Consider the following 20,989-nt stretch of genomic DNA (forward strand, 5'->3'; position numbering starts at 1 on the left):
CAGGATATGAAACATCACTGCATGTCGTTACGCTTTTTTATTGGGTGTAAATTTCCAAACAGCTGCACAATTTTACTTCACACAAAGGCGGGAAAAAAGAGGGAGAAATGGGACGTTTAGGTTAATGTAACCTTATTATTTTTCAGCAGGTGTAGATCATATAAGCATATCATTTAACTTTTTCTGCTTTTATGATTTTAAGGACATCAGGCTACATTTTAACATGAAATTAACAGTAATAGAATCAAATTTCTCTTGTGATGTTGTCTCTACACGCAGCAGAAAATCCCTTCATTGCTCCCTTTTACATCCTACACTTGCATGCCAGTCACACATATCTGTCCCGGGTTATCTCCTCGTCATCATATTTCACCACCTCTGATCAGCTGGTTTGTAGATTTACAGACAAATGGTGTATTAGCTTCCAGAGTCTCCGAATGCCAAACAATCAGGCCATCTGTGGTGAGGAGCGGGGAGGGGGGGGTAGATGGCATTTATGATTATGGCTGTGGGTGGGAATATGGTCTTCTCCGGAGAAAGAGCGTGGCGATTGTGTGCTCTGTTTGGGAGAAAGGGCAGTGTGCCGCGGTGGGTAACAAAAAAGCCTTGTGACTGCGATGAGACGAAGCGTCTCGGAGTCTCTGCTGGGGGTCAGAGGGCATGCCAGTTGCCCAGCCTCTCAAACCAGTAACGCTTGATGGGTGGTAATTGAGCGCTCGGCCGACCATCAGAAGATGAGCAGAGACAGAGAGAGGGACACTGTTCGGGAGATTTTTTTATGTAGCTGGGAATTACCCGCTCTTTAACTCAGAGGGGTGCAGCATTAAGCATTTTATTCAACAGTGTCTAAAAGTGTCTGAGTACTTTCCATTTGCCTGAAATGTATGATCTTTTTTTTTTTCTTAGTGAGTGCTGTCCGCCCTCGATGACCTCTGCCCCCACCTACTCACCCCCGCTGCATCCTGACATTTATAACTGCCTGATAATAATCAACATAATTTGCTGTCATTAGTAGTCACAGTTATGGGTAAAATAAAGAGAAGGTTGTTTATCGTCACAACAGACCTTTTTCACAGCAGACATTTTGCCTTATTTTATGAGGAAGTGGAATTAGTAGCATTAATGATGGATCAGCTGCATTTAAAGTATAAAACGGTGGCTTTTAAACTCGACTATTTCTGATCCTGATGCTCTAAGAAAAGCTGGGAACAGAAAACATCCATCTGATGTAATCTGACCCGCACTGATCCCACATCAGTCAACTTTAATTGGCTCTCAGCATATTCAAACATGGATTAAGATCTGATCGTGGATCAGAGGCAGACCAAAGGTGTCGCAGCTGTGTCGGCTCCGTTTCGAGCGTTAACCGATGCCCCCTCGGCTCGGCTCGGTGCCGGGAGGGCAGAGCTCCAGCTGGGGCAGCGCTCCATTAACAGTGTGGCTCTCTTGTTGGCTGTGTGAACGGGAGTTGTTTGGTATCCGCTTGTTTTAAGATTAAAGAAGCAGATCCTTTGCAGACCATCATTACACAGTAAAATCAGCTTGTTGTTGCAGTGCTTACTTTGCCAAATAAGGCTTGCAGCTCTCAGATGTGGGTAATTTAACCTCTGGTTGAAGCATACTTTAATAATCGCGTAATGCTTTTTATAAGTTAATGCAAAACATAAAAATGATTGAAATTGCCCAATTATAGAAGGCTGAATTAGGAGCTTTTGTAAATGAGGACATTTCAGGTCAGGTAGAAGAGAATGAGAGTGAAGGCAATTGTAGTTTCCTGGGCTCTTTTTAATTATATTTTCACTTTTCTCTTATTTTTAAAGACCAAACGATGAATAGATTTGTCCCTCTAACTTTGTAATTCAACCTCAGAAGATGTCTGTGTTTGTATTTGCTGCTATAAATTCAAGTTTTCCATGCCTCTCATCTTTATGTTTCGTCTCCAGGGAGAAGGGAGGCACTCCACACTCCTAAACCTCTGGAGGAGCCCATTAGTTCCACAATAACATTTCAGCATGTTAAAACTGGCGTGTTGTGTCAGCCAGTGTGCTTCATCGTATGAAGAGTCCCTCATGGTCCACTTTCCCATGGATAGCTGACACGCATTTCCTTCCTCCCGCCGTCTGTCCATCTGCCTGTCTCACTGGCAGTGTCTTTTTCTCCACACAGTAAACCTGGCATTGGATTTCTCTGGAGTTACATGTTGGAAAATACAGACATGGCACTCCAGTAATCCTCCATAGCAGAATACATGAGAACATTTTGTATTTGACGATGCCTTCAGGGCTGGAAAACATTGCTGTGTGTTGGTTTGTTACACAATGGGCTCTGTTTAATATTATGTTTTCATGTCAGTGTTAGAAGAGGAAGGTGGCCAAAAGGATATTTTCTATAAAAGTGTATATATTTATTTTACTTATTCCAATTAAAAGAAAAGAGTTTGAAAATATTTTGTAATAATAATAATTATTTAAAATAATGTAACATTATTTTTGCCCAAAAAACATAGTTTCTTAGTTATCAATCTTTTATCATCGAAAAATCGCTACGATTTGAACCCAGAGGCTTTAAAGGAATGGGAGGCTTCACTATTAATGGCCGAAGGGTCTTGTTCGTGGGAGAGCTGTGGTCAGACTACTTCCAGATGTAAAATTGTGTAAAATTAAAACAGGAGTTGGCTTGAGAAAATAGTTTTCAGTAGACAATCGTTGATTAGAAGTAAAATCACATGGTGCAGAAAAGTAGGCAAATTTCTGACTGTCATTTCAATATTTTGCAACAGCTGCAGCAGCTGTGTCGCTGCGAAATGAACCAATAGCAGGTGCCCTCAGTGGGAAGTCGACCACCCTGCCCTGATTGAGCTCCAGTTGGATGAAGTCCCACAGGATCAGGACTTAGCTGTAGCTGCTGTGCAGGTCAAGACAACATAACAGCCACCATTCATGCAGCACAAACTGTATCTATGAGTGGTTTCGCATCTGTTCAAGGTTGTATGCTGCCAGCAGTTGATTATGAGCTGGCTTTCCCACAAATAACTGTATGGCAGCAACATAAGCAGAAGGTTTACAAAGCACTTCAAAGTCCTAAAGCAGAACTAGAAATTTAACCACTTACAGCCCAAAAAAAAAAAATCCAATAGGAGTCACAGATAAGCAGCCAATTAATGAAATGTAGCAGTTTAGGCTTATCTCCTGCTTCATATTCAGATGGTACATTTACAAAAGTGTAGCTTGTGAGTGATGATAGTGTTTCATTTTGCCGATCTTTGTATGAGTTATGATTTCCTTTCCATTCTTTGCATGAACACTTAAGCTGTTTCAAGACATTCACATCATTTATAAACTTGGAAAACCCCACGACCACCGACCTCTGTGACTCTTTAATGCACAGATTGTACTGTTCGCTCAGCTTCTCTCATGAATCTGCAATGTCGTGCCACAAAGTGTCCGCCGGGCCAAAACTTTTTCTCCCTTGTGATGTCGATTTATGTAATCAACAAACTCAAATAGCCCATTTCCCTTTGGCCTATTTGAGTCTATGGGAACTGAAGTATCAGCAGTTTTTCCATTAATTTGAACCACTCTCTCAGTCTCACAGATACTGTAGCATGAAAAGTCTTATGTCTGTCGATACAGATAGTTTTGGTTTATTTTGTGCCCCCCCCCCCCCCCACACCCTCTTCACGGTCCTCTGCACAGTAATCTTTGCTGGATTTAAGATCTGAGGTTTGTTATTTGACCTTCAGGGTCAGCGTGGTTTAGGGTTTGTTGTTCCAGAGCCACTTGTCATGGTTCAGTTGAGTTTGCAGCTCATTTTATTGCAGTTTCTTAACGTGTTGCACCTCCCGCAGTGGTAAACATTTGCATTTTAACACATCCTAACTTCAAAAAGATAACACCATTAAAAAATAACACAAATGTTATTGTTTGAATCTCCCAAAAATGTAGTTTTCACATTTTCCTTTCCAAGGAACTGTGCTTCAACTGCCTTCAAGTGCACCTGATAAGCTTCTTCTTCTCCTCCTTTTTTAGGGGTAATTATGTCTCATTATAAAGCTAGTTTTGGGGCAATATTTGTCATGGATGTGCATCAGTTTATGTTTAGAGCAGCACTTGAAGGCAGCCTTTATCAGACTTCCTTTTACAAAGTGTGTCCTGACTTTAAATCTTAATGTCTGGTCTTTCCTCTCTTGCAGAAGAGAGCGGCATCTCTTTGCTCCAGCTGATTGGAGACCCCCCACCAGATGCGATCACCAAGACCTACGGGCCGACGGGGAAGACTGCCTACGTCTTCACCCCCTCGGTGGTGTCGGGCCAGCCGGCTCTGGCCCACGTCCCCAATCCTTTCTACCGCCACTTCTCCCTCCTCTTCCACATCAAGCCCTCCACTAGCGCCGCCTCCGTCCTCTTCTCCATCACAGACGGGCCCCAGAAGCTCATGTACATCGGCGTCAAGCTCAGCGCAGAGCAGTCCGGCCATCAGAAGGTGCAGTTCTTCTATACGGAGCCCGACTCTGAGGCTTCGTATGAGGCGGCCAGTTTTGAAGTGCCGAGCCTGCGGGGCACCTGGAGCCGCTTCTCGCTGTCTGTGTTGGAGGAGCAGGTGACTTTCTACCAGGGCTGCGACTCGGAGCCGAAGGTGGTGAAGTTCGAGCGGTCCCCGGATCCCATGGAGATCGACACGGGGGCGGGGATCTTTGTGGGTCATGCAGGAGGAGCAGACGCTGATAAGTTCCAGGTAATCTTGAAGTGGAGCCCTACACAACATTTAGGAGGGAAGTTTGTACTTTTTCCTCCATTACAGTTATCTCACAGAGCTTATAGCTGCAGAAGTTGCCTGAGAATGTATTTACATTGTAAGTTCACAGGTTTTATGTCCTTGAAATTTGGACAAAGGAAGGCTGCATTTAAATCACACAAGATTTGTCAAACTATGATTTTGTTCTGTCTTTAATTGCAGAATCCGAAGATAAAGCTTCTAAAATTAAACTTAATGAAAATTATGATGACAGCAAAACCTCAAAATGTACGAGGTAAAAAGTACCGTTGGTGAACAGAATGAGTCCTCGGACAGACTCTTATTTGTCCATTTCTGAACTACCAAGAGTCCTTTTTGTTTTGCACACTAGCTTTTGGAAGAGAGGTCTGTTTTCTGACCATAAACTCCAGGGTACCAGCAGAGAGGAAATGCTAAAGAGATGTCTCACAGTTCTGACAGAAATAAATGAAAAACAGCAATGAATGAGCCTCCAAATGTCACCCACGGGACCCGGAAAAGTCAGAATAATGCAGTGTGTGCTAAAAGAGCAGGTGTGTGAGTTAGTGCGCGCAAGTCTGACCTCGTTATTGGGTCAGATGTCTCTTTCACATGTCCCTGTGGCAGCTAATGGCAGGTCCATGTCAGGGTCACTGGCAACAGGAAGGGCAGACTTAACCCTCCTTATCCTTGTAAATCTATTACTTGACCACTCTGACCTTTGACCCCTGACCAGACGGGGTGACCACATGTGACTGGGTTTTGAAGTAATTGTTACTAAAAGTTTCAAAAACGGATGTCATGCCTGATTATATTCACTATGTGTGCGTTTTCAGGGTGAGATTGCAGATCTGAGACTGGTGGGAAACCCTCGGGCAGCTGAGCGTTTGTGTGACGACGAGGACGACACCGATGCTGTGAGTATTTATTTGTGTAATATTCCAAATCTGAATGTTTTTCTGGAACTTTTTTTTTTAATATCTTGCAGGCCTCTGGTGACTACGGCAGCGGTGAAGGTGACGGGAGACAGACGGGACACATCGTGAAGGTCAGTTAAGGGCATTTACGTAAAAAGACAGTGGCTGCAGATGTTTTGAACAGCTGTATCTCTGTTGTGTCTTCAGACCACCCCTGCATCCCTCCGTCCAGTGCCCGAACCCCCGCTGACATCCGTGAAAGGAACCAGAGTCAAAGAAACAGGTAAAATGAGTTGATTCACTCACAGCGTGCGGCTGCCAAGATGCTCAACACCGCATCCACAGTGTGGAAAAAATAGCCACGGATGTTTTTAATCATACAGCAGTCGCTGCCAAAGAAACGTCTTGTGGAATCACAGCGCTTTTATCCAGAAATATGTGCAAGAGGCTGCTTGTCTCGACCTGAAGCTGTGGGGAGTTTTGTTTCAGGGTTTATGAGAGAGGAAGCTCTTTCGCTCCTCCAGGTGGACAGTTAAAGAAGTAGAGGATCACAAGGACTATTAATGATGCTTCGTATTTAGAAAAAAGGATGAATAGCAAGTGACAGAAATAATTTCATGTTTTATATTTCACATATTTACACATCAACACCTGCGAATTAAATGGTTTTGTGCATAAAATATGTAGTCTGTGCATTTGAATATGCATTTTTATGTGTAGGTGATTATTTTTTCTGCTGCACAGCTGAGATGTTCCTAACTTGCTGAATTACATCACGTCCTGCAGGTCCGAGCGGCGCTAAAGGTGATAAAGGAGACAGAGGAGAGAAAGGCTCCAGGGGGGACCAAGGCCTAGCAGGGCCGAAGGGAGACTCAGGCTCCAGCTCTGGTTTCTCCTCACAGGGCGGAGAGCGAGGACAGAAGGTGAGACGTCACTGTGTGTGTGTGTGTGTGTGTGTGTGTGTGTGTGTGTGTGTGTGTGTGTGTGTGTGTGTGTGTGTGTGTGTGTGTACGACGTACGACTGACACTATCATCTTTGTTTCTGTTTTAATTCAGGGAGAAAAAGGTGTAAAGGTAAGTCAACTACTAGCTGCATGTTTGAAGGTTTTTAATCTCTTCGTTTGGGTCATTTTACCTGATAAAGATGCAACAACGTATTTGGAGAGTTGCAGGTTTTTATTCATTTTTTATGTCCACTTACTTTTAAAAACTTACATGTTGGGTTTGGTTTATTTTAAGAGCTATACCTCCCACACAGTTCTTTCTATTTAGATGTAAACCCACTCAAATTCAACCTGAGATTCGGTACTTTAATGCAGTATCCATTTATTTTTCTGGTTAAAAGTGTTGAAGAACGAAAAATGTGCAGCTGTCGAAATAACGGATCCCCCTCTTCCTCACCAGGGTAACTCTGGCTCCACATACCCCGGCACTAAAGGTGACCGTGGCATTCAGGGGCCTCCGGGGCCTCCGGGTCCTCAAGGACCTGCAGCTGAGGTGATCCGACTCGGTGATGGCTCTGTTGTGCAGCAGATGGCTGGATCCCCAGGACCACCTGGACCGTCAGGGAAGGATGGGGCTGCAGGGCCTCGCGGCGCCGACGGGGAGCCTGTGAGTACAAAGAGGGTTTAGAAGGATCCTCTAAAATGTTTGGCGATGTTTATTACTCAGTGATTGTTCATTATTTTACAGGGGGATCCAGGAGAAGATGGAAAAGCTGTGAGTTATAATATTCCTACAAGGGAGAATCAATTATTGACTCTTCTAGATGATTAATAAGAAATGTAATATTGTTATTTTGGTTTACAGGGTCCTGCTGGGCCTCGAGGTTTCCCAGGAACTACAGGATCTGCTGGTGCAAAAGGCCAAAAGGTGCAACACTTAAATGCATAGATAAAATCAGACACAAGGCTTTACTCAGGGTGATAACTGTGAATCTGACTGTTTGCAGGGTGAGCTTGGAGAGGGTCAACCTGGACCCAGAGGCCCCCCAGGTCCACCAGGACCTTCTGGACCTGGGACTGGTGATCGCCCAGTGAGTCCATGCTTCACACACTCTTTTCTTGCACTGCATCAGTTCACACGTCAACCTTTCCACTTTATTTTCTGTTTCACAGACGTTTGTTGACATGGAGGGTTCAGGATTCACAGACTTGGACAGAATCCGGGTTTGTTGTTATTTCCTAAAATTTCACTCAAAAAGTTGAGTTGTTACGCAACATAGTCATCCTGTGATCCGTTTTCTAGGGTGGCCGTGGTTATCCGGGTCCCCCAGGTCCTCCTGGCCCTCCTGGGATCCCTGGTACTTCAGTGGCGCTGGGAGCCAATGGTCCAGTAGCATTTGGACCTCCTGGACCGCCTGGACAAGACGGAGTCCCCGGTTTACCAGTGAGTATTGTACTCTGTTTGACTTTAACAGCACACTGTGAGAGCGTTGACTGAATCAATTAATTGATCAGTTGAATCAGTTGGCAGAAAATTAAGGAGATGAATGATTTGAGTCATTTTTGATGCTTCCAGCTGCACAAGCTGCTGCTTTATTTGCTTTTTGTGCCTTTGTGACCATGAAGTAATCTAAAGTAATTGTTAGTTGCAGCCACAGTATTTTGTATGAGAGGTCAAAAATCACCAAACAAGGGCAGAATAGTCTTTGTTACTCTCTCAGTTTGTGTTTGGAAGCAGGATAAGCTGCAGGTCTGTGATAACCACTCAACACTGACTGCTTGTGCATTGTGTGTCTGCTGTTTCAGGGCCCTCCTGGTCCCCCCGGTACACCTGGTCAAGCTGGACCCAGAGCAGAAAAGGTCAGACAAGAGTCTAACTAGCCTCTACATCTAATAAGCATGCAGTTTGTTTTTTCTTAAATCTCTTTTGTCTTCCAGGGTGAAACCGGCGAGCTCGGTCTCCCAGGAGCTGCTGGACAAAAGGTGAGTACAGTTGGAATTTCTCCTTTTAAAATTCAAATCTGCATCTTTCAAAGCAGAAAAATGTTTTCGATGAAGATTTGCTAATTGATATAAAAATGATATATTTGTGGTGGGTGCATCTAGATAGATTCTTTGTTGCTTTCCTCTAGCAAGACACACAAGACTCCAACTTTTTCACCGGCCTCTTCTCTTACTTTGCTCCATCCTCTACGGTGTGTAACAGGTCGCAGGTATCGGGGGGAGGGTCTCTGCTTTGGTGATTTACTTTGCTTTTCACAAGTTTTCAACATTTTTGTTTCCTCTTTTTGACATCATTCTTCCAAAACATTTAGCAGCTACCTCAACCCCATCGTCAGCTGTTTCACCTTTAACTTACTCGGGAGGAAAACTTTCTCTTCCTGGTTTAATTAAATGTTCAGTTGCTTACTTTCACTTTGCAGAGTGTAACTTTATCTAACCTTAAACAATCACTTAACTCTGCCTAACCTCCAGCTTTTAGCTCCTGCATGTCACCTGTTCCTCTCTTACTTTCTTCTCTGTCTAAATTAAAGGTAATTTCATAACTTACAAACATTAGACGTATCCAAGTAAGACAAAAAAACATCCTTATTTTTACTCCACCCTTCACAGGGTGCTCAGGGTGACCCCGGACAGACGGGTACAGCAGGGCAAACCGGGCTGGCCGGACTTCCAGGTCCCATGGGACCAGTCGGACCTCCAGGGCCTCCTGGACCACCGGGGCCGTCGTACCGCACTGGCTTTGTGAGTATAGGTTTCAGTTGTGTGTGGACACGTGAGGGCAATGAAAGTTGATGGCCAGATAAAGATCACTGTTTGAAAATTTAAATCCTCTCCATACAGAGTGACCAGGATGGCTATGACGTGATCAATGGCGTGCCTGGAGTCAGAGGCCCAACTGGACCGCAGGTAACTAATTACTGATGTCGCAGGTCGTTGTCCCTTTAGCTCACATTACTGCACATCTCATGCTGTCCTGTGTCCTGTCTTCCAGGGTCCATCTGGTCTACCTGTAAGTACTTCAAACAACCTGTATGGCTTCGTATACGTAACCGCTCTCTTTATGCTCATATATTTACATTTCTGCTAAATATACCTACTCTCATTTTAAGATTTCTCAGAGTATACTACCATATAATATAATATACAAAATAAAACTGTATTACGTTGTGTACATGTTATATTATATTTTAACATGTTTAAAGGGCTTTATTGAAAGTCTACATTTACTGTACGTCATGTCTTTATTTATTCATCACTCCTGTTCTGAGTGTGACGATTAGTAACACATTAATAATGTTTTTTAGGGTAAACCAGGATTACCGGGGCAACATGGAAACAAAGGATCAGAGGGACCTCGAGGACCTCCTGGGACCTCTGGCTCGGACGGATTCCCTGGACAGTTGGTACGGGTTTCTTCTTCAGTTACTCCTCGTGTTCAGTGTAATCATATAATCTTCATGCATTTACTGTCTCCAGTGTTTGTGTCACTAAAGAGGTCACATGTTAATTTTTTAGGGTGAAAAGGGGGACAGAGGACATAAGGGAGAGATGGTGAGTTACATGCAAATATACAAAACATATAATACATACTACCTCATAATAGTGCTATACATGTTGCAATCTGCAGATATATTTTCATTTTTTTACATTACCGATACTGGACTGTGGTGACATTGTTTATTAAAATGCATCTCTAACCAATCTTTTTCCTTTCACGGTTGCATATAATAAACAGCAGGTTCATATAAGGATGTTCTTTTTTTATACACCATGTGTAAAGCTTGACCCTGAACCTGTTTCCTACTCGAACAGTCTGAGACCTGCACCGTCCTTATAACATTATTTTGTGACTGATCTTGTGTGCATTTGTAACGCAGGGTCTACCAGGACGAGATGGCGGTCCACCTGGACCTCCTGGTCCTCCCGGACCTCCAGCACAGGTCGTCTCCCAGCCGAATGGAGATGTGAGTCCCAATTCCAACTGTAAATATACAGAGATGCACTCATTAATATGTCAAATTTAATTAACCCTCACGTGACAGCTTGCTATTTAACCACTCATTGACTAAATCAGACTGTCTCCTCAAGTCACTCGTATTCACTGACAGTCACAGCCTGCCTGACTGTTGATTCACCCCCGTACTAACTCACCTAACTTTGTCTTGCTGTAGTATAACGACGTTTATTGGAACGAAGGGTGGCAGGTGAGTGGACACACCCTTTGTTCCCCTAATTGATTTCACCATAATCCTCACTAAACTGAAGTCACTTTAACGAGCGTAAAGAATATTTTATCTTATTTTATAGTGTTATTATTCTCTCTTCTGTAGGGAGGACTCGGTCTTCCAGGTCGAGCAGGATTCCCAGTATGTGTCTCTAAAATTATCACAAAATTCAGCACACAAAGTTCTGATCTGACTAAATGGAAGGAAGTCATTGTGTTATGTGTTTTTAGGGGCCCGTGGGTCCAAAAGGAGAAAAAGGGGACTCAGGTACTCCAGGACATGCATCTAAGGTATAGTAATCCATGTTTTAAGATTATTTAAGATGCATATTAAATATGTTTTGGGTAGCATTGCATACTGCAAAGGTAGAGATTACAGGCTGTCTTGTAAAAATATGTTTTCCTTTGATAAAGTGAATCATTTTTCAGTAGCATTTTTGTAAACGTTTGTGTTTGTTCAGGGAGAGAAAGGAGAGCCTGGCGTCATCACGGGGCCTGACGGGAGACCTTTGTACCTCGGAGGTCTGGCAGGACAGCCGGTAAATTAATCCTTTTATAAAAATCCATGAAGGTGCATTCACTGTGATTTACATCGTGACTTTAAATCAAATCAAATGTTTAAGTATGTTAAATGTCAGCATGTGATTTCTATAATGTTCATGTGGATTCATTTACAGGGTGACAGAGGAAGTCCTGGCCCGGAGGGACCTCCAGTATGTACCGTTATTTAAAAATCTCTCCACTTTAGAGCTTTTTGACAAGCTAACGTCCTCAGATTAATATGAATGATTTCCATGTACGTATCTTTCCAGGGTCCGTACGGTCCTTCAGGCCAGAAGGGAGAGATTGGTTTTCCTGGCAGACCAGTAAGTAGGAGATATCAAATTAGAAATCCATGCATGTAAATTTAAGCCAAAGCAAGAGGCTCTGCTGACTTAAAGTTACCATCATGACAAATGTGATTCTTTAGGGTCGACCGGGATTAAACGGCGTCAAAGGAGAGAAGGGAGATTCAAGCGGTGGATCTGAATACGGTTACCCGGTTAGTATTCCTGATTGTGGCTTGATTTCCTGTTCAGAGTGAGTCACCTGAGCCTGAAATCATTTATGTTTGAGCTCTGAGGTTTACAACAACACACAGTAATCTATATTTGTTGTGTGTCAGGGTCCTCCAGGTCCTGCAGGGCCCCCTGGACCTCCTGGACCTCCTGTTTCCTTCGACGGAGTCAGAGTGAGTCGAGACATGAGATTTTCCAGAAGTGGTGCATTTACTGGGTGTCCATTAAAAATATAATGTTTCTATGCACTTTAAAAAATGTCCCTTTTTATTCCAGGGATATGACGATTCCTCCAAGTATTACCCCGGTGAGTTTACGTCGCCTTCATGGGCCATGAGTGGAGGAAAACTATGAAAGAATAGTTTAACATTTTGAGATAACATAAAGACCTGAAACAGCTTGAAACTTCTGTGATATTTGATTAGTTTACTCTGTATAAAAATGAGGCCAAAGAATAGTCTGGCAAATAAACCTCCTCAAAACCACAACAAATAAGAATAATTTGGGTATATCTTAGCATAAAGACAGAAAGCAGCTTGCCTGACACACTGTCATGAATAAAACTGCTGTTGTTTTACAGTTAAAGGAGAGAAAGGTGATCAAGGACCTTCAGGGACTCTGGAAATTCCAGGTAGCACCATGTTGTCAGGGCACATGCATGCAGAAAAAAAGCACAAACACTTTTCAAAGCAAAGTATGTTGTTTCTTATCCAGGTTTCGGCTCCAGATATGACATTTACACTTTGAAGGTAAACCCCCTCCTCCACACAGTTATGATTTTATGGTTCAGATTGTATTAGTTTTCTTCATATTGTTTGTATTTTTGTATGTTATTATTTTCTGTCCAGAATGAGATGAAAGGTGAAACAGGCTTGAAAGGAGAGAAAGGAGAACCAGGCGGAGGATACTATGACCCCCGTTATGGAGGAAGTGGAGCTCCGGGAGCGCCTGGACCTCCGGTGAGATCACACCATGAAAAACACAAAACCTCTTCAGGATTCACTGCCTTAATTTGACCCTTAAATCTCCATCCTCTGTGTCTCATCAGGGCCCTCAAGGAGACTCCATCATTGGCCCACCAGGCCCCGAGGGGCCGCCTGGACAACCAGGAAGAGGCTACGATGGCCGACCTGGACCACCAGGGCCACCTGGACCTCCAGGACAATCCCTGCCTGGGGCTCACAGGGGCACACAGAGTGAGTCATCATAAAAAAAAATTCCCCAGATATTCATTTTAAAGAGTAGATTTACTTCCTTAGGGAAGGTTTTAACATTACTTCTGATCATTATCATTATTTCTGTAGTCTGTGTTTGGTCTCATAAAAGCTCATCTGGTTGTATTTGATTGACAGCTATCAGTATTCCTGGACCGCCGGGCCCACCTGGAGTGCCTGGACTACCTGGACACTCCTCAGGGGTCAGTATACCTTTGACACAGTCAGATATGTCTGCCTTTATTCCTCCTTATCTATCATGAAATACAAAGTCTCTCTTTGTGAATAAATGAGAAAGTCATGCACGCAGCATCATGTTTTATGAAGAAATCTTAAATTGTCAGATCAATATAGGAGAGTTTAAAGTTTAATAAGAAGATAAACACAATAGCTATAATGTGTATTTGCACCATGTAATCGGCACCATGTTTTTGTGTTTGTAGGTGACAGTGTTGAGGTCTTATGATACCATGGCGGCCACAGCCAGAAGACAACCTGAGGGCTCTCTGGTGTACATTATAGACCGAACTGATCTCTACCTGCGGGTCCGAGACGGAGTCCGTCAAGTCCAGGTGAAACATTTATCCTTACGACGAGCAGAGTGACACAAAAATACTTTACAAATGTGGATATTAATGCAGTTTTCTTCACCTTTCAGCTTGGGAGCTACATCCCCTTACCCGCTGAGGATGTGAGTGTATTTTAGTATAAAACACTTCCTGTTTTAACACTTTTTCGTTTTGGGTATAAAACAATTCCTGTTATTTTTTTCAGGCTAATGAGGTTGCTGCTGTCGAGCCCCCGCCGGTCGTACCTTTATCCCCAGACCACCACTCAAACACCGGCACCTCCGCCTATGACGCCCAGAGGCCACCCGAGAGTCCGGTCCAGCAGCCAGACCCGCATCACCCAACCCACCACGACCCACAATACAACCCCGACCCCCGATACCATCCGGACCCACGGTACCAGCCGGACCCACGGCAACAGCCGGACCCACGGTACCAGCCGGACCCACGATACCAGCCGGACCCACGGTACCAGCCGGACCCACGGCAACAGCCGGACCCACGGCAACAGCCGGACCCACGGTACCAGCCTGACCCACGGTACCCAGCACCGACAGATCCCAGGTTTCCGAGCTACGCAGACCGGTTAAACCAACCAGACAGTAGGTATTCTGTCCCAGACACTCACTACCCAGTCACCCCTCCACGAAGACCACTCCCACCTCCGCCCCAGACTCCGGTCCACCACCACAGCTCAGGACCAGGGGTAAGAGAAGCCACTTTGCACATCTAAACCTCCAGCTGGTCTTATCCTGAAAGTAAGCATGTGCTGCTGGGTGTGTTTCCCCTGCAGCTCCACCTGATCGCCCTGAACAGCCCTCAGACTGGATCCATGCGGGGCATCAACGGGGCAGACTTCATGTGCTTCACTCAGGCTCAGGCCATCGGGCTGAAGGGAACCTTCCGGGCCTTCCTGTCCGCCAGACTGCAGGATCTCCACAGCATCGTCCGCAAGACAGACCGGGACCACCTGCCGATAGTCAACCTGAAGGTACATAAATCAAGTTTTCAGCCATTTAAGGAAATCGTTTGGATGATTAAAACCACTCGTATGTCTGAATGCTACCTCATTTCCCAGAAGCATCCGTTTTTTAGCTCATTGCTTCTCGTCTTCCTCAGGATGAGGTTCTGTTTGACAGCTGGGACGCAATGTTCAACGATGGCAGAATGAAGGACAACGTGCCGATCTACTCCTTTAATGGCAAGGATGTCCTGAGCGACAGCACATGGTGAGGAGGAAACTACTCTATTACAGCCTCTTTAAGACTCGTTACGTGTAGAAAGTCACTAAAACTTGATCTTCCTCTTCATGCCAGGCCGGAGAAGATGACGTGGCACGGGTCGACCGGCGGCGGTCAGCGGCACGTCGACGCGCTCTGCGAGACGTGGCGCGTCGGCGACCGGGCGCTGACCGGCATGGCGTCGTCGCTGCACAGCGGCAGTCTAGTGCAGCAGAGCTCCAGCAGCTGCTCCAGCTCCTACGTCGTGCTGTGCATCGAGAACAGCTACATCGCCAAGAGATAGACACAAACACACACACTCAGAAACACACACAACACTGGACAGTCCCGTCAGGCTTTTGTCCTCACACACGTCGATATGTCTTTGCACTGTTTGTGGTGCTTTGTAAATATGATTTACATTTATGAATAATTAGTTTGTTACCCTCTCCTATATGGTGCTACACAGGATTATCCCACATGTTGAACCTAAGTGAAGTTCAGGTGACCTACATTAACTCACCCTCCGGCAGCCATATTGGAAGTCAACAGTGGCCTTAAAGGTTTCCAAAGATGCAGCCTTGTCGTGATTTCTCTGCTGTTTGTGACTCGTCAGGTAACACTGGCTGTAATGTTTGCGTAAACAACGAAATTATCACGAGTGGTTTTTGTTAGTGTGGCCCAGTTTGAGTTAGCCCAGTGTGTATTTTTTTTAGTTTGTGGTGTTCACAGCATTGAAAAATGTACTCTTTAGACTGTAACAGCACTTTTTTCTTTCGCCAGGAATAAAGTCCTGGTTGCTCTGTGACACAGACAGGGACAGGGACTGTTTCTTCAGGGAGAAAGATTGTCTGACTGAGCGGAGGTAGAATGTGCGTGTAAACCCGCCATTGGCTTCACTGCATGCAGCCATTTTCAAACTCACCGTCACAGCAACCAGAACAACCTCAGAACAGCAACCTACAGCTGAAAGTGGTGAGTTTGGACCAAGACGTAGATCAGGCAACAAGGCCTGCTTAGTTTTTTTCTGCATTTTGTGGGGATTTGTTCTTTTTAAAACCTGGTCTCGCTTCCCCACTAAAACAAGTTCCTTCGTGCCGTCCAAGACAATTGTGATTTAGATTTCTTTCACATTTACAGTAAGTGAGACAGAAATACTTTAAAAACCGTGTTCAGAGGTCACAGAGGTTATTTTTCAGAAAGCATTCTGCTCTGTGACTGTAATATAATTAAAATACACACTTATTCTTTTCTATTGTCTTGTAAATTATGTCATATTTTCAATCCTGTGACTCCCTTGCGAGATTTTGTCAGACAACAGCAAAGTTATTAATTTACCTGTGACACAACAGTAGAGAAAACACCAGGACCTGAGCACATGACCAGACTGGAGCGATTAGATTTATCTCAGAGGGGGATAAACCACTACAAATGATCTCTGAATGACCACGAGAATCTGTCCAGTTTTCATGTTTCTGTCTTTGCTACAGCTCAAGTACCTAAAAAACAGTGTTAGTCATGGTTTAAATAAGATTTCCTGTGTTTTAAACACCATTTTTATATTCAGTTTGTGTCAGTGCTGGAGTGGAAAATCGGTATTGGATGAAATGTTCTGATGATTATAATATAATATTTAGCGTCCAAGAGCAAAGTAAACATTTAGTTTTTGTATGTTTTTTTTCAACTCCTTCTCCGCAGCACTTGAGTTACATCCTTTTCATTTTGCTAAAGGGAAGATATTTTTTTAAATTTTAGCAATAACAAAGGGATATTTATTTTTGATAAACCTTTTTCTACTTCACCTGGTAATGTGTGACGTGAGTGCTTTCACACAGAAAAACAAAACGTGTGCAAGGATGATTTGAAGTTTGCGCACATAGGAGGCAAACCAATAAAATGTATGTACAGATATCTGACAACCATAAAAGTGTCGTGCACTGTTGCTAGTTTTACTCACTGGAGTCTCCAGTGGAGAGGAGGGTAGATGACATTTTCATGTACTAACAGAGCCATAACAGTTATACGTGTGTTAAGACTGTCTCTCCTGTCATGTGATGAGCAACGTGCTGAAATGCTGCGTCTCATTGAATAAACCTGAGTGAAGCTCTCAGATAATGCTGACTTTCACTGATCGGGCCGCTCTGTATCAAGGAGAGAAGACCAAGGGGAAACGGGAAGCTGCTGGAGCTCCAAAATCACAAAAAGTAGAAGGCTTGATATTATCTGATGGTTTTTTGTTTTTTTTCCCACTCTTTGCAGTAATGAACAAGTATAATGATCATTTGCTTCAGTTAAAAACAATTTATAAATTTTATTGTGTAACTTTAATGAAGGAAAGGTATGAAAAATAATTCTCTTATACACATATGTAAATATATGTAATAATATACAGTCAGTATTCAGAAATAATGCAGCACTATGATGTAATTAAAGTAACAGAGTAGCAGGCAGCGTGAACATTTATAAACAGGGTGACATAACAATTATTGATCCTTTTCAGACTAAAAAAGAAAATAACTTCTCAGACTATCGTGGTTCTCAGTCTCTAGTCTTGTTGCTGTGGCAACAGCCAGTAACATCTGCAGAAGATGCTCCCGGCGTCCCGCAGACAGGACGGGGAGCGGGCGAGCAGATTCTGTCTGCCAGTTTGTAGTTCAGTTCAATCACAAGCGAGCAGAACCGACTGAGTCCCACAAAGTCGCAGCACACGATGTTGACCCTGTCCCCCTCGGGCCCGGGCCGCTGCTCGCCCGCCCAGCGCAGCAGCGGCAAGAGGGCCTTCATCGTCATCTTCCTCATGTTCTGCAGGGGATGTAGGAGGATGTAGGAAGCGTCTTCTGTCAGGTTCAGACCGCTGACGTAGAAACCAGCTAGAAACCAAACAGTCAGTGAATCAGGTCAGTAAATGAAAACAAAAACAGTAAACCAGTGAGTAAAATCAGACCTACCTGCAGTGCAGTTTGAGCTACTTAAGTATTCATATTTTGTCACTTTTTGTTTTTTACTCGACTAATTTTTACTAAAAACACTGGTTTACTTTTCAGATTACAAAAATGTGCAGCAGTTAGGTGTTATTTTTTTTTATATATTAATACATCAATAATATTTACCCATTACGATACATTTTATTGCTGATACGTTTTGAATGCAGGACTGTATTATAGCTGCTTTTCCTTGAGTGAATGATGTGAACACTTCCTTCATACCTGGTCGTCCTCTGCGCTGCTGCTCCTCCAGATAAGTGATCACTTTCTGTGGGTCTGGGCTGTCGGCATACCTGGAGACAGAGCGCCCCCGCCATGTGATGTTCACAGTGAATATTTGTGGTAAAGAAATAATGAGATACCATGAGATAATACTGGGATTATAAATTAGAACAATATGGGCCTGAAAAGGCTGCAAAAAGTGAATTTACCAGTAAGGTATCACAGTCCACAGCTCAGGGTGCTGCAGCACCATCTGCTGGTCGTCATAGGAAACAACAACCTGCTGACCTGTGGACCAACATGAGCGCAGAGTGGGAGTGTCCTGCACACACACACACACACGTTTTGACAATAATCCATCATGCAGTAGCATCAGGGAGGCGTCTGATTTGTCCAAAATTCAATCAGCTCATAGTACTTCAAACTGGATACAAAAAAGGATAAAAAAAAATTTAAAAAAAAAAACAAGATTAAAAAGATGATGAACAGATAAATTCTGACTTGATTCAAATTGATCTAAATAGTTTTATATCATCTGATCTCAGAGCCCAAAGGTTACATATTTAAATGTCTTGTTTTGTCTGAACAACAGCCCGTATATCTTTAATTTACATTAAAAGAGAAGCTGTAATTTTTTTACTTGATAATGAGTTCATGATCTCTTTCTACCTGTGAGGAGCACAGCTTCTCTCTGAACAGTGAGATGATGAACTCCACCAGATGAGCATGATCTTCATCTGTCAGAGATTCGAAGTGTGAGCAGGAAACGATCACGACCTCTTTGGGATGAGCGTCCAGCCAGGCAGCCAGCTCGCCCAGAGCCTCCTGCGTGCAGACGAATGTCGTTATTAAATCAAGTTCAGCTCACGGCAGAGTTTCAGACATGAATGCAACTTCTCGCCTCTTTACTTTTGTGCCCATGAGACTTCACGTACCTTTACGGTCATCAGCGTGAAGAGGCCGTGGGCGAAGAACAATTTGCTGCCCCCTGCCAGCTTCCTGGCGATCCGCAGGTCCAAGAAACGAACACCAAGTTCACATTGATCACTGAGTACTGTTTGCTGCACACATATACAGGGAAGCATTAACGGAGGATACATAATCAGATATGGAAAAAGTAATAATATCTGTGTTGGAATTTTTTTTTTTTTTTAAGTCATCGGCTCTGTGAAGTTGTGATATGCTCAAAATTAACTGTACACTCAATCTCTTTGATTTTACGAGTTAGTGAGCACCATCTGAATGCATAGGCTAATTTCAGAAGGAGGAACAGGCCCCAGGTGTATGGGCCCCTGAACTGGTGGCCCCTTTACCTGTGTGGTGGCCCAGCGGTAAACACAGGGGCGAGTCCAGCAGGGAAACAGCCTGTCAGTCAGCCTGAGGAAGCAGGACTCTGATCTGAGCACAGGAGAGGAGACATCCAGGCAGAAGGACATGCTGTCGTGACTCCCTGTGGAGACAAAGGGGGGAGCAGTCGCAACATGCCCAAAAGTATGTGGACACTCTGCTGCGGAAATCACATGTTTGTGTAGTTAAATTTAACAGGAAGTTAATGATAAATACACAATCTTTAAACTGTGCGTGTGTTATCTATACTTTACTACTTATATTTAGCTGCAATATGTCCCAAACAAGCCGCGGTGTTTTGGTTTTACCGGGTATTGCCAGGTTCCACAGCGGGACGTCCAGCAGCGCTTCCGGCAGACGGGACATCCAGTCCGGGTTTTCTCGAAGCTGCGGCCGCTGTTTGTGCCCCATGTTCTTCACCTGAAATGTTCTGCCTGTCTTAATATCTTATCAGGGAGGTTTGACACGCTTCTTATGCTTCGTTTGAGTTCAAACGCGGTTTGTTTACAGTCTCTTCCGGATACAAAACGTCTTGTCGTTTTGCGGACACTTCCTGTAGCCATTTTCAAAATAAAACCGGATATAAACAAAGGCGAACGGGTTAATTGCTTAAATTGATACTTGTAATAATTAATTCAAAAGCATAAATTACTTTAATGACATTTTTTTTTTTTTTTTTTAAATCAGGTTTATATAGGTTTTGATGTACACAAAGTGCACTCAAGTTGTAATGAAAACAGAAGGGGGGTTAAAGGTACTTTTCTAAATTCCCCAAAAACTGAACCCTATAAACTTCTCAAGTCACATATTTGAAGTGCATGAATTGGCAATGTTTTTGAGACCTGGATTTGTATGATTTACTTGAAATATGTGTTTAAATTGTAAACAGGCACCCACACATCAGTGGATGCTGCAGAGAGGTTAATTCTATTCATACTGAGCCATTTGAATCATCAGTAGTGCTTAAAGGGAAGCTGTTCTCAACCTATTTTTCCCTTTGAACCCTTAAAATTCAGTCATCCGTGCTTGTGACTGCTGCATACCAGCACACAGTATGAGGTCCACCTAAGACTGATCTCTGTGAATAACTTTAAGATGCTTGAAAAGGTCAAATTATCCAGTTGTAGCTGCTTTAACTGCCTTGTTACCCTCAATTTATTACTGGGTGCTGACCCCTTCAATTGGGAATCGCTGCTTTAACTTGGATTATTACCTTCGCTAAGGAGGTCATGTTTTCTTTGTGGTTTGTTTGCTTATTTGTTTGTCTCTTTGTTAGCAGGATTATGGAAAAGATGGAAGCGTGGAGCAGGACTTGAAGAAGCCGGACCACCGACTCGCTGTCATGCACACCCCGAATGATGGTAAAAACCTAATGAATAATATAATAAAATAAATAATAAAAACCTTTGATGGTCCACTTGGATTTGTCCAATACACCACTGTGGAGCACTCGGGCAGGTTTAAGGAGCAGAATAATTATCATCACCACAGTATATCAAGACACATATAGTGGTCTAAGTTGTGGAAGTCCAGA

At 43.6% G+C, this 20,989-nt stretch overlaps 2 protein-coding genes across 7 annotated transcripts in view; one reads left to right on the forward strand and one right to left on the reverse strand.

The window, feature by feature from the left end:
- The window catches only part of LOC138207066 (collagen alpha-1(XVIII) chain-like), a 30,061-nt gene extending 13,044 nt beyond the window's left edge, over nucleotides 1–17,017 (forward strand). For 4 of the 6 annotated variants that reach the window (XM_069164074.1, XM_069164069.1, XM_069164070.1 and 1 more), the window contains exons 2-42: nucleotides 4,193–4,734; nucleotides 5,589–5,669; nucleotides 5,741–5,800; nucleotides 5,877–5,952; nucleotides 6,456–6,592; nucleotides 6,726–6,743; nucleotides 7,074–7,280; nucleotides 7,362–7,388; nucleotides 7,479–7,541; nucleotides 7,621–7,704; nucleotides 7,787–7,837; nucleotides 7,917–8,057; nucleotides 8,420–8,473; nucleotides 8,552–8,596; nucleotides 8,746–8,808; nucleotides 9,227–9,358; nucleotides 9,458–9,523; nucleotides 9,609–9,626; nucleotides 9,922–10,020; nucleotides 10,133–10,168; nucleotides 10,495–10,581; nucleotides 10,789–10,821; nucleotides 10,948–10,983; nucleotides 11,073–11,132; nucleotides 11,303–11,380; nucleotides 11,519–11,554; nucleotides 11,654–11,707; nucleotides 11,812–11,883; nucleotides 12,007–12,072; nucleotides 12,176–12,206; nucleotides 12,480–12,530; nucleotides 12,614–12,648; nucleotides 12,748–12,858; nucleotides 12,948–13,095; nucleotides 13,252–13,316; nucleotides 13,557–13,685; nucleotides 13,772–13,804; nucleotides 13,888–14,388; nucleotides 14,476–14,673; nucleotides 14,802–14,911; nucleotides 14,999–17,017. In XM_069164074.1, coding sequence (XP_069020175.1) covers nucleotides 4,193–4,734; nucleotides 5,589–5,669; nucleotides 5,741–5,800; nucleotides 5,877–5,952; nucleotides 6,456–6,592; nucleotides 6,726–6,743; nucleotides 7,074–7,280; nucleotides 7,362–7,388; nucleotides 7,479–7,541; nucleotides 7,621–7,704; nucleotides 7,787–7,837; nucleotides 7,917–8,057; nucleotides 8,420–8,473; nucleotides 8,552–8,596; nucleotides 8,746–8,808; nucleotides 9,227–9,358; nucleotides 9,458–9,523; nucleotides 9,609–9,626; nucleotides 9,922–10,020; nucleotides 10,133–10,168; nucleotides 10,495–10,581; nucleotides 10,789–10,821; nucleotides 10,948–10,983; nucleotides 11,073–11,132; nucleotides 11,303–11,380; nucleotides 11,519–11,554; nucleotides 11,654–11,707; nucleotides 11,812–11,883; nucleotides 12,007–12,072; nucleotides 12,176–12,206; nucleotides 12,480–12,530; nucleotides 12,614–12,648; nucleotides 12,748–12,858; nucleotides 12,948–13,095; nucleotides 13,252–13,316; nucleotides 13,557–13,685; nucleotides 13,772–13,804; nucleotides 13,888–14,388; nucleotides 14,476–14,673; nucleotides 14,802–14,911; nucleotides 14,999–15,206 — 4,142 coding nt within the window. In that variant the 3' untranslated portion in view covers nucleotides 15,207–17,017. The remainder of the gene's footprint in view (nucleotides 1–4,192; nucleotides 4,735–5,588; nucleotides 5,670–5,740; nucleotides 5,801–5,876; nucleotides 5,953–6,455; nucleotides 6,593–6,725; nucleotides 6,744–7,073; nucleotides 7,281–7,361; nucleotides 7,389–7,478; nucleotides 7,542–7,620; nucleotides 7,705–7,786; nucleotides 7,838–7,916; nucleotides 8,058–8,419; nucleotides 8,474–8,551; nucleotides 8,597–8,745; nucleotides 8,809–9,226; nucleotides 9,359–9,457; nucleotides 9,524–9,608; nucleotides 9,627–9,921; nucleotides 10,021–10,132; nucleotides 10,169–10,494; nucleotides 10,582–10,788; nucleotides 10,822–10,947; nucleotides 10,984–11,072; nucleotides 11,133–11,302; nucleotides 11,381–11,518; nucleotides 11,555–11,653; nucleotides 11,708–11,811; nucleotides 11,884–12,006; nucleotides 12,073–12,175; nucleotides 12,207–12,479; nucleotides 12,531–12,613; nucleotides 12,649–12,747; nucleotides 12,859–12,947; nucleotides 13,096–13,251; nucleotides 13,317–13,556; nucleotides 13,686–13,771; nucleotides 13,805–13,887; nucleotides 14,389–14,475; nucleotides 14,674–14,801; nucleotides 14,912–14,998) is intronic. The other 2 variants (XM_069164071.1, XM_069164072.1) reach the window with 2 other exon arrangements.
- Nucleotides 17,018–17,226: 209 nt separating this feature from the next.
- Nucleotides 17,227–19,981, reverse strand: LOC138207068 (PI-PLC X domain-containing protein 1). The gene is made up of 7 exons (XM_069164075.1): nucleotides 19,764–19,981; nucleotides 19,422–19,558; nucleotides 19,044–19,169; nucleotides 18,778–18,933; nucleotides 18,318–18,430; nucleotides 18,109–18,179; nucleotides 17,227–17,772 (listed from the first exon to the last, which is right to left on the reverse strand). Exons 1-7 carry the CDS (start codon nucleotides 19,864–19,866, stop codon nucleotides 17,441–17,443), a joined length of 1,038 nt encoding a protein of 345 aa, XP_069020176.1. The 5' UTR covers nucleotides 19,867–19,981; the 3' UTR covers nucleotides 17,227–17,440.
- Between the last annotated feature and the right edge of the window lie 1,008 nt (nucleotides 19,982–20,989).

Source organism: Embiotoca jacksoni, unplaced genomic scaffold (genome assembly GCF_022577435.1).
Source record: "Embiotoca jacksoni isolate LCO1_2020_lvr unplaced genomic scaffold, fEmbJac1.0.p SCAF_30, whole genome shotgun sequence".
In the NCBI taxonomy this organism is placed as follows: Eukaryota; Metazoa; Chordata; class Actinopteri; family Embiotocidae; genus Embiotoca; species Embiotoca jacksoni.

Bases quoted from the DNA above. Each gene is read 5' to 3' on its own strand.
- LOC138207068 (XM_069164075.1), bottom strand. From the start codon at position 19,866: ATGGGGCACAAACAGCGGCCGCAGCTTCGAGAAAACCCGGACTGGATG. The intron at 19,559-19,763 runs GTAAAACCAAAA...TTGTCTCCACAG, and splicing joins GTGGAACCTGGCAATACCCG to GGAGTCACGACAGCATGTCC. The intron at 18,431-18,777 runs GTAGAAAGAGAT...GTGTGTGTGCAG, and splicing joins AGAAGCTGTGCTCCTCACAG to GACACTCCCACTCTGCGCTC.